This window comes from Hyposmocoma kahamanoa, unplaced genomic scaffold (assembly GCF_003589595.1).
Source record: "Hyposmocoma kahamanoa isolate Upper Pololo Valley unplaced genomic scaffold, ASM358959v1 78, whole genome shotgun sequence".
Lineage (NCBI taxonomy): Eukaryota > Metazoa > Arthropoda > Insecta > Lepidoptera > Cosmopterigidae > Hyposmocoma > Hyposmocoma kahamanoa.
In genome coordinates, this window is record NW_020653945.1 from 15,208,311 (window position 1) to 15,220,593 (window position 12,283).

Genomic DNA, 12,283 nt, shown 5'->3' on the forward strand with positions numbered 1-12,283 from the left:
TGCCAAAAATGCTTACCTGCTCATTCTCAAGCCTTACTATTTTCCATCGATATTAAAAATTCCAAAATTAAATTGTCATTTTTTGCTGTGCAATCTATAATATAAAGTAAAATTAAATTAAGTAAAAAATGTTGAAGAGAACTTTTTGTACAGCGAGGAAAAAATGCGAAATATAAAAAATTTGAATCTTAGCGTATATTCTGAAGAAAGTTATTTCATTAATGTAGCCAAACTACTGGGTAAGTTTTTGTGACTGTTCGTGCAACGTAAAGTACATAATTTACGTAGAGTTTCATATTTTCATAAATTAGAAAATATTTTAGGTTGAATTTAATATTTTACCAACCCTATATATTATGTCGTCACAGGATAACAATAGCGCTATTTCAATCCCGTTTTATTAGCGTCTCGGCTGAAGCAGTATAACCACGAGATTGTACGACCACTGTAGATTCCACTAATTTTCTTCTAAGTTAAAAGTGAAAGTAACCTTAGAAGAGGAGTGTGTTGAAGAATGTTGAAATTAATTGGTTCTTACGATTACGTAATTTGTGGTTATATTCCTGACCGGGGTACCTACGCACGTCAACAAGAACGAACACGCAGTGCCACCGCGTGTACCGGAGCTTTGCGGGAAATTTTAGACGCGTTATTGCTGAATTAGAAAATCGTGTTTTCGCGAAAATACTGCTTAAAACATTACGGCGATGTAACGTACTCCAAAAACAGAATCTTATATGACCACTCACGTGTCCGTCTGTCTGTTTTCAGTGTCAGTTTTATTTGCAGCGGCAGCAGAGTGGGTCTCAGGCGACGGTCTACGTACGCGAGCGGGCGTCTACGCTCGGGGCCACACTGGTCGTTTGTGTTCGACCCCGCGGGCAGGCTGTGTTACTACTGGTCCATGGTCGTTTCGCTTGCCTTCCTTTACAACCTCTGGGTCATAGTGTATAGGTTCGCTTTTCAAGAAATTAATGGTGAGTCTCTTATGTTCCACGACATTCTGATGTTAGTTTCGTGCCTTTCAAATACATCCTTTTAATATGTTTACAATTTAAATTCATTTTCAATTTAAAGGTAAAGCGTAATATAGGTGAAGAATTTTGCACACTGTTACACCAGCTTTTAAAACCGTTCTTAAATTTTATTCTACTTCTAATTTTGAATTTCTAATAATTACTGCGTTATTTAATAAGTTACTGAAAACTTTTGTGCAAATAAAGTATGGAAACAACCAAATGTAATACTGAAATTTCCAAATAATCTTGATAACGTAAAACTTTATTAACTTAATTTATATTTCACCAAAAACTAATGTTAGCCATTTTCAAATTTAAAAGCGTAATACATTTCATAAACTTGGATGCTATTTGTACTAAGACACTTATTATGAATTTATTATTAATTATTATGTATATTATTATGAGTCACAAGTGACAACATAAGGACTCTAATATAATCGTCGAATTGAGAACCTCCTTTTTTTGAAGTCGCTTAAAAACAAACAGTTTTATTAGCGAATATTATATAACAGCCTCGGTTACCGTCCTGGTCTGCTATGCAGAGGACCCGGGTTCGATTCCCAGGCCGGCAGAAATATTTGTATGACCTACATTTATTTCTCTCATGAGTTTGGGTATAATTTACGTGTGTGTCCATGGCACCCGCGAGACAGGGTTTCCCTAGTGAGGGGCTATGAGTTTGTGCGTTATTTATTTATTTACAAGGGTGCTTACATACCGTTGATAAGAATTTCGTGCTCCATATTTATTGTGAGAGATACTGACGGGTTCAGGACCACTCGCATTTTGACCGGGACTCTGAACGATCTAATGTAAGCCTTATATTTATGGAAAATGCATTTATGTATGCGTGTGATAAGTGGATTACTTTATTGTAGTCTAGAATTTCTTCTCATGTCTCCATATATGCACGCAATGTAAACAATAAAACCATTGATATGTTGCGCTTTTACACATTTGCATCATATAAACTCGAAAATAGAAAAACAGAGTGCTTAAATCGATAAAAATTCATTGTTGACTTTAGGGCTTATGCAAAGATGTCTTCATTTAAGATGGTAACCTAAGATGTGCGGCGAGGCGGCTGCAGTGACTTTGCGCAGACTGCATAGTTTCTTCGAACTTGCTCGGAAGAGAATTAAATTACTTCTTAAATAGCTTTCGAAGTTAAATGTGTTTCAAATAAATTGTAGTACTTTGCAAGGTAACATTTTGAAATTTCACCCATATTCATTATAGTCTCCCGGCCATGGCTAAATAGCTCTCAATTGCAAAGCGAAGAGTTTCCCCAGCACCCAATCCCTTCTCTCATAATATTACTAATATTCATACCATGACGAACCTGTCAACCAAGTAATGTATAAAACACAGTGAAAGAACGAATGATTTACCAAAATTTCCTTTCCTTACTAAAAATAGGGAAGAGATAACATTATGTGTACTATATAATGCCATCTCTTTGTTTTTTATGTTCCGAATCGTCTTATCGTAGTATAATTTTTAAGTACTCAATGTTATTTACATTCCGAGAATTTCGACTGTTAAAAAAGGAACAGTATGTATTAATAAAATCTATTAAAATTACGTCGTTTTCAATCATCTGAGTCTTGATAGTCACGTTGTGAATTCGGAATTATAGTCTAGTGTCAACTTTTAGCGTCGCCAAGTAGCACATAGATGTCGCTGTCATAATTTTGCGAACGAAATAAACATCGCGTATTTCTATTTAACGAGAAATTATTTCCTATGTGCTATTAAATAAAAAATTAACAACATATTGAAGAGATATATTTAAATAAATAAGTTCAACTTAACTTTTAATCATTACAAATCAATATTTAGACAATAAAACTGAAAATAATATTGTTTTCACTGCATCCGTGTAACTATTTTAAGTTTGCTAAATTTGACATAAGAGCAATATTACTTTAATGTTAAAGTCGCGTCATGGTACGAACTGAGTGAATGAATAGTAACAAAGCTGCCAATAAAACATCATAGTTTTAACATTACAATAACCTTACTTTAAGCGCGTTATAGTACGAAAAGTAAAGTAAGGTTAAAGTAATATTGTTTTAAGATGTTGTGGTAGGCCCCTGGTTACCGTTTTGTAATATTAAAGTGTTTTTATTTTGTTGCAGGTGAAACGTTAATAGTGTGGTTCTGCCTGGATTACTTTTCGGACTTTTTGTATTTGGCGGACATTCTATTCCACTTCCGGACGGGGTACCTGGAGGACGGTGTGCTGCAGACAGACGCGGCCAAGCTACGGGCGCATTACATGAACTCGACCACATTCTACATTGACTGCCTGTGTCTGCTGCCGCTCGACTTCCTTTACCTCTCCATTGGGTTCAACTCGATCCTGCGCTCCTTTCGGCTAGTCAAAATCTACCGCTTCTGGGCTTTCATGGACCGCACTGAGCGCCACACGAACTATCCTAACTTATTTAGATCGACAAGTTTAATTCATTATTTATTAGTGATATTCCATTGGAACGGGTGCTTGTACCATATAATTTATAAAAACAATGGATTCGGTAGTAAAAACTGGGTGTATCATGACACAGAAACGGCGGACGTTGTGAAACAGTATTTGCAAAGTTATTATTGGTGCACGTTGGCGCTCACGACAATAGGTAAGTTCTATTTCTGTTGTCTCTTTGCTATTGTGTCTTTATATATTGTGCCTTGTTATGTAGATCGCGCGTACGCTTCTTTTTGTAAAGGAAAACTTATATTCTGATATCGCACATGAAACAAAATAACTCAAAAATGATGGAATTGATAAAACACAATTTGAAAATTCAAAAAGTACTGAATGGAACCAATAAATGTATTCTCATTTATAATAATCTTCTTTTTATTGTATTTACCGATTGTTTCTAAATGCATAGGAAAGGAATGATACGTTGTGCCGGGAGGCTCCTTTCGTGCACCTCTTTGTATAGTATTATGATAACTAAACGTATGTATAAATAAAAATAATTCCATTATTCGCAATAAGATTTGTTTGAAATTTCAAATCCTGTTTTCTCAATTTCTTGAACAATCTGCTACATCAAGATGCATAATTTGCTGTGGCTATTATTAAGCAATATTATGTTTACTATATATTATACATATGTATATATTATGTGTATTGTTTATTATATAAGTATATTAAGTATGTTTATGCTGTATTACGTCTATTTTATACCGTGTAAATTAACCATACAATTTTGATTAGTGATATATTAATAGATATATTTTTTCCTTTTTTTTCTGTTTTAGTGTAGCACCAACCTTTTGTTTTTTTCTGTTTGGCCCAATGGTTGACTGGTAAAGAATGCCTTATGGCATTACGTCCGCCATTTGTACATAATTGTGTTGTGCAAAAAGATTAAATAAATAAATAAATTTCATCATTTTTGAGTTACGACACTTATTTGGTTTATAATATAACAGGAATTCACTACCCAGCTACATAAAATGTTCTTGCAGGTTACAATCAATCCAAAATTATTTTATTAAAATTTAAGAACTGTGAAATTGTTTACCTAAAATTTCGATTACAATGTAATGTGAGACTTAAAATTAAAATTTTTTAGACGTTACGTAGCTCGTAAACCTTAAAAAGGATGAAAAGGTATGCCGCTGCTTTGAATACCCTCTTCATTGGAGAGGACTCAAAAAGATGAGTTTGGAGTGAAAATTATGCGAGTGAACCTCGGTAATTTTAGGCCTGTGGGCCTTGTTAACCATTCGACGGTTCGTTTCATGTTTTATCCCATGTGAAACGTTAATGATAACTCTTTGGCATTCATTATGACGGCAACCATTTCTATGCATGATCTTTAGTTTGCCTATACAGGGTTATTTGTAAAATACTAACAACCTCACAGGACTATATTACTAACATCATAAACAAGAACTTTCATTTCATGACTTTTAATAGCTAATTCATCAAATTCACTTTCGTACAAAAATAATAATACATTATTGTTTAGGCCGGAAAGTAAGGGATTGCCAGTCGAGTATGAGTTACAAGGACGGGCGACAGCGAGGCCTTGTATTATTAATACGAGTCAAGCAATCCCCGTTCCCGCCGAGGCATGTATAGAATTTTTCTCAAACAATGTGAGCAAATAATAAAAGTCTATAGAGAGGAAGATGTTTAATAGAAAAAGTAAAAAAAAATGTTAATTTAAAATTTTTATTCAATTGATATCCAATTATTTTTTGTGAAATTACTCCACTAGTTTGTTATAATTATTGATACAAAGATCGAACACTTAGAAAAAAATCCTTCGATCCGGCCGGACTCGAACCGCGTCTACTAGCATACCGTGCCAGACGCTATATACTAACTAAGCCACGAAATAGCCCAGCGGACCTCACGAATTTTTCTATGTGCTTATTGTCGTGTCTTTGTTTTTGGTTTTTCAACGACTTTTTAGTCGCAGCGCCATCTATAAGAAATCTATAAACATTTTATCAATATTAATTAATATTAAAAGTAATATTTGACGTATTAGAACACTTCCTAAAAAAATTTTTATTTTTTTCCACGCACATTAATAATAGTAGTCTGCTGAACTTCTGATGATGTGTTTGAATGTGTATCTATTACTGTATTTTCGTTATCGCTCTTCTCACTAGCACTCATTTCCGCGACCAAAATACAAAAAAGACGACAAAACAAAAGAATACCAAAACACTTTAAATGTTACTACCATTTTCTTTTTTTTTTTAAGTATTTTTATACTTACTTTTCATGACCGCGAAGAAGTGGCGTGGTCCATAAATGACAAACTTTCCGTGTTCATTTTTTGGAAGCAATGCAAATATTTCCGAGCATGATTGAAAAAAATATTTAAATACATCTCACGGTGATCTCATCTCAACGGTGATAACTGTATGCGGGGTGGCGTGGCGTAGGGTGCTTGCACGTTTGAACTTACCAAGTACCAACATCAAATACACATTTAAAATAAATATTTTTGGTATGTTTATTTTGTTTTGCAAAAAGTCATGGAACAAAAGTTGTTGTCTATGGTGTTAGTAATATAGTTTTGCGAGGTTATTAGGATTTCACAAATAACCCTTTTTTGTTACCATGTGAAAGGACGAACAAGTCGTGCGCCTGGTGGTAAGCGACATGTCTGTCCGTAACAGTTGCAGTACCACTCAGAGCTTTAGATCACAAAGATCTGAGGGTACTGCCAATGCACCCGACACCTTGGAACATAAGTTGACAAGTTCCATGTGACTGTAATTTCACCAGTAACCTTGGCCTTCAAAACTGGAACGCAGTAATACTCACAATACCGCTTGGCGGCAGAAATAAGTAAGGTGACAGGACTTCCCTGGATGAACTCTTTCACAAGGACCTCTACTCCTACTAAACATACCCTGTACAAGAAATTGTCGTATGTATCGTTTTCATTGTTCATATTAGTCGTGTACGTAATAATTGCTTTATCGGTACGAGCCTTATTTACATGATTGCATTAATTGTCGTATAATTTTAGTGTTAAACGTTAATCAATATTCAGTAGCATGCTACATAGTAATCGTATTTATTGGTTACAAGTCTTACAAGTTTGCTGAAGTGTTTCTAAGCCTCTGTTTCTAAGTTCAAGTAAATATCTCTAAATTAAATATAGTCCGCATTTCGAACAATCCTAGTGAATGTGAGAGTGATCATGGTGAAATTACAGGCACTTAGGACTTGTCAACTTATGCCTCAGGGTGACGGACGCAGTGGCAGTGCCCCTCAGATCTTTGCGAGCTCTGCGTGGCACTGCAATTGTTATGGACAGCTTATCATCAGACACGACTTGTTCGTTCCGTCATTTGATATTGTAAAAAAAATCTATAAGTAGTCTTTTTTTGACAATGGAGTAAAATAACAGTTCATTATGGAATAGTCTTGCCCGCTTCCTGCAGCTAGTGATTCCAGTCGATAAATATTCTATTGAATATTGACTGAATGTTGGTTAAGTTTATGCAATAAATAGCCTAATTTGTTACATACATCATCATCGGCCCATTATTCGTCCAACTGCTTTCATTTTCATTGTAGGTTCATGTGAATTGGCAATTTTTGTAAGTTTATACATACATACGAAGCATTTAGAAGTATGTCTATTAACCATTTAACCGCCACTGATAAAAACTAGTTTCGTTCCCTAGACGCGAAGCCTATGCATATAGTGATGTGATATGTTATTTCGATATGATATGATATGTTGTAATTCCACCTTATCCCAATTCACCTAAGTCAAAGAAGAACATGACTGAACATAATATGCAACTGTGAATCCACACTTAACTAGAATATACAAATAGCAGAAGGAATATCTTAATATTTATTTATTAATTTCAACTCAAAATTAAAGGGTCTCATTGACGCTTTAAGGCTTCATTGGCGTATCAGCCAAGTTAAGACGCTTTAAAGCGTCCACTGCGGTCAAAGGGTTAACAATACACAGAGGAGACATATTTTAAAGTTTTTCATTTTAATTCAATATAGTTAATCAAATCCGCTTGTTCTTGTTAAAAAGTATATGAATAAAAACAGATTTCAATACTAGGAGGCCAACTGTCAAAATAATCACGAAGAGGCTACAACGCAACTAGTAATTATTAGAACGTCGTAACATTCACAATTCAAATGTTTTTTGGCAAAATTTCAGAATCTTGTTGTACAACTGTCGACAAAAACTACATGACTATTTAAAATTTAGTAAAATCTGACAACCCTGCAAATGTCATTTTACTCCGTTTTCAAAAAAGACAGACTGTAAAGTTACATTGCCCTCCTTGACTAATTAACGTAATCGACATTTTTAGGGAAATTGAGTTATTTACATATCATAATCATCGAAAGAGATCTCAATCAAACGGTACGAAACGAGATCAACCCTACGAGCCGTTTTTTTACATCGTATTTGGTTTCAGTGTTATTGTTAAGCAAAAATCTCCGTAATACATTTTCAAATTTTGATTTCAAAGTTACTAAAATACAAATGCGTTATGACATCGAGGGCAGTACAGTGAATATAACGTGAAGAGCGATCTCTCTCGAAAACAGCTAATTCATCAGGAAGATGGTTTGAAAAATACTGAAGCCTATCTTGCGCCTAAACTTGACGAATCTATACTTATCCAACGTCAAATGTTTCTATTAACCGAAGCAAAGCCCTATATTTCATTGATAATAAAATTTAGAGGATTCTGAATACAACTATGTTATAAATAAAAAAATAGTTTAGTCAGTATTCTTGAAAGGCTGTTAATAAGGAGCTGTTAATAAAAAGTTAAGATGTGTACCGAAATATCTTTTATTTTTGTAAATAAAAAATAGATAGATACATTGTATCGCTCATATACGCCTACAAAAACGGTATATAGACAATTTAGAACTAATGTGGGCAAGATCGACCTTATCGCTAAGAGCGAGCTCTTCCAGACCACCTTTAAGGCATAAGTATAAGGCATAAGGGAGAAGTAGTGTACATACCAATGGCAAAAATTTAAATGCGTAAATAAAATACTACATCATATTATTTTCACTTATACACACAGTAGTAACAAGGTGATGGCGCCTCAATGATATCATTAGGAGCTCTAAATTTGTATTAGGTGTTGTTGGTAGCACGTTTAGTTGAAGTTTGTGTAAAAAAATCAAATATACGTAATTTCAATTTGGATCCCTATAGACCTATTAAGTTTACTTTCGCCTTTGGTGTATAACAAAATTACCTATATAAGTTCTTCTTCTCGGGGCATGCATTATGATTGCTATCGTGATAAAAAGATTTGCCAATCGGCGTAAAGTATACGGCCGATTGTTGCATAGGGTACGCCAGAAGTACATGAAAAAAAAAAAATTATACGTCGTGCGGGGAGACACCTTTCGTACACCCCTTTTTATTATATAAGTGCATACTCCATCGTCAACCTCGTCGTCACTTTCCATCAGCTGAGATGGAGGTCAAATGCGCACTAATTTTAATAACAAAAAAATGACTAGTGACGTATACTTGTGTAGTAACACAACTTGAACGTGCAAACATATCGGAGCGTAAATGTATTTCTCAACCCTCTATCTAAATTGAATTTCAAGTGAGGAATATTTTATAGATCACTGAAACAAGACTAACTTATTTGAATGCTTTTTGCGAATTTGAAATATCATAACATATAAAATGGATTTAGCTCTCGTTCAAATAAAAATTCACTTACGTAACTTTATTTAAAACGAAACCATTTTAAATGAAACAATTTTTTTTTTCGTATATAAATCGTGTATATTCGTTTTTCAAACTAACCAACGTTTCAAGAATTTTGATGGGAGTGACGACAGATTAAACATACAAGAATAGCGAAGAAAAAAGAATTGGAGAACGATTCAAATTTTGAAATTAAAATTCGCGTTCAAAAGTTGCGTTCAAATTAGCCGCTGTTAGCCGCGCTGCAGCCGCGCGGAGGTCGCCTTACAACCGCGCAGCGGCCGCGCGACTGTCGCGCTGCTGAAGTGCAACCAAATTTTTAGTGATGTTTTATCTTTCGACTCAGTTACACGATGGATTCTGACGAAGAAATGTTACTTTCATTTATTTTGTTAAAACTGAAGAAAAAAAATAATTAAAAAGAATACCAGAACGTGTTAATATAATCGACAACGTATAATCGACATTGTCGATCGACAACGAGAATTATAGACGTTTTCGAGTTGTTTGGGAGTGCTTATCGAGAATGTGGCATTAATTTCTAAATCCAAGATGGTTGCCAAGACTTATCAAAAATTTATTTTTGGTAATCCTTATGGGAATGGCGTTATCTGAATACATGATGGCTAACACGGCTTTTCTAAATGCAAGATGGCGGGCACGATTTCTCAAATAATGGAAAGTTGGGTATCGTTTTCGAGGTACTTGGGGGTGCTCATTACGAATATACCACTTGTTTGTAAATCCAAGATGGCGGACACGATTTTTCAAAAAATGCAATATCCTTTTTGAGGTATTTGGGGATGCTCAATACGAATGTGGCACTCATGTCTAAATCCAAGATGGCGGGCACGATTTTTCTAATAATGGCAAGTTGGGTATCGTTTTCGAGGTATTTGGGGGTGCTCATTACGAATATAGCAATTATTTGTAAATCCAAGATGGCGGACACGATTTTTCAAAAAAAATGCAATATGGGTATCCTTTTCGAGGTATTTGAGAATGCTCAATACGAATATGGCACTCACTTCTAAATCTAAGATGGCGGGCACAATTTTTCGAATAATGGCAAGTTGGGTATCGTTTTCGAGGTATTTGGGGGTGCTCATTACGAATATATACACTATATATAGCACTTATTTCTAAATCCAAGATGGCGGACACAATTCTTGGATTTCGAATTGGAATTGCAGCGCTGCTAGAAATTGTATAAAAAGTGACAATCGCTCGGCCGTCGCGCGGCCGCCGCGCGGCTGCAGCGCTGCTGCAGTACGGCTGCAGCGCGGCTAACAGCGGCCAATTTGAACGCGCCCTAAGTTGCCAGAAATCAGAAAAGAGGATGGTAAAAAGTTGAGATGACGGTGAAGGATGTCGTCATACCACTAGTCAGAACATCTAGATCAGAATCAATTTAGAAAAGCTCATCTTCCAAATCAGTCTCATCCAGCGTACACAATGTAAATTTGAACATCGAGATCCTCAAAATCAAGCTCTTAAGCGGCACAAATGTCGAACAACGTTAAAAAGAGGTCAAAATGCTCGCAGTATGATGTTTTCCCGGTAAATGACTTTGATTCCCTTTTGATATTATACCTATATATTTTAAATTATTATATCCTTTGACTTCGTTTCATACTCTACATCAAAGAGCTACAGGTACACAACACAAAGTTATTGTATTTTTTTTGTGAAGGTATCATTCTACGCTCAATGAGTCGATCGACTAGTTTGCACGCAACTCCAGTTGGACATTTATCGCGTTTGGATAATTACTCTAGGACGATTAATGGATGCGTAGTCGTAGAGTGCTGTACGGATTTAGTGCCAAATAGCTTGACAAATTAGGCCAATCATGTGCGATACGGTCGGTGTAAAATTAATCCATTTATACGTAACCACATTAGTTGTCTAGGTTAGAGACGTTAGTTTAAAAGATTCAAAGGCCAATGATGTTTAATTAGGTAGATTAGCTGTAACCACTTGGTCTTTAGGTGAGATTTATCCGATAAAACAGCAACGTCGAAATTATTAAAATAACCTCCAAGCTACTCTCCATCGTCATTTCATAGCGGAGCTTAATTAAAACTTCCCAGTAGCATATTCTGGTGTAAAGGCGTTGAAGCCGCTACACTTATTAGGGTCCTTGCTTATGTTGGCACATAATTTTGTACCTAATTTCCTTAAACTGTACATACTCGGACTATAATCTCAGAGGTAAAACTTAGAAGGCGATAAATCTTAACTTTAAGCGTGGCCGCAACGTGTTGAGAAACACTTGATGCGAAGTTAGAAGAAAGATGAGTTAGCGGTTTTGAAAATTTCTCATGATTGATTCATTTCGGAATTTAGGCATCATTTTTCATAAATTAATTTTACATAGTAGTTATACAAGAGGACGGAGACAAAACCATAATAAAATTGTACTTGTTGAGTTCTTCGGTATTCGCGAGTGTTCCATATTGGAAATTAAACATTTTTTTCAGATCTAAATTGCGTATACTTTAATACGTTTACTGGACCCGTTTCCGGCATGACTGGTTTCTCATGGCATGGCTGTCAGCCTGTAAAGAGCCCGAAACGTTGGTTTGTATGAATAAACAAATATACACGGTTGAGATCCGAAAAAAATAGTCTCATAAAGCAAAATCCTGTAGTTCTATATGAATTCCATCTGTAGCAGCTTTCGTACACTTCATTAGTATAATTATTTTTCCCTTTTAATAATACGTAGTAAAGGACCTTTTAAAGTAAATAATGTCAATTGGTACTCAAAATTGCTCTCTTGATGCTTCAATGAAGTGTTAAGGTCGAACAAAGATCGGAACAAAGATTCGCTCGTAACGTAACAGGCGTTTGACCGAGAGGTCCTCAGACAATCGTTGGTCGCTTCGTGTCCACAATTCACTTCAATATTTACCGCAGTTTCTTGTGCTATTGTTGCTACAACGTAAACTACAATGCTACCATTTTATCGACGTGCTATAGTCTGTCTTTTTTGAAGACGGAGTAAAATGACATTTGTAGGGTTGCCACTTTTCATAA

General features: G+C 35.3%; 1 protein-coding gene across 2 annotated transcripts in view; it reads left to right on the forward strand.

Moving 5' to 3' along the window:
• Positions 1 to 792: 792 nt before the first annotated feature.
• The window catches only part of LOC113233010 (cyclic nucleotide-gated cation channel alpha-3), a 75,961-nt gene continuing 64,470 nt past the window's right edge, over positions 793 to 12,283 (forward strand). For both annotated transcript variants that reach the window (XM_026467943.1, XM_026467944.1), the window contains exons 1-2: positions 793 to 977; positions 3,164 to 3,661. In XM_026467943.1, coding sequence (XP_026323728.1) covers positions 905 to 977; positions 3,164 to 3,661 — 571 coding nt within the window. In that variant the 5' untranslated portion in view covers positions 793 to 904. The remainder of the gene's footprint in view (positions 978 to 3,163; positions 3,662 to 12,283) is intronic.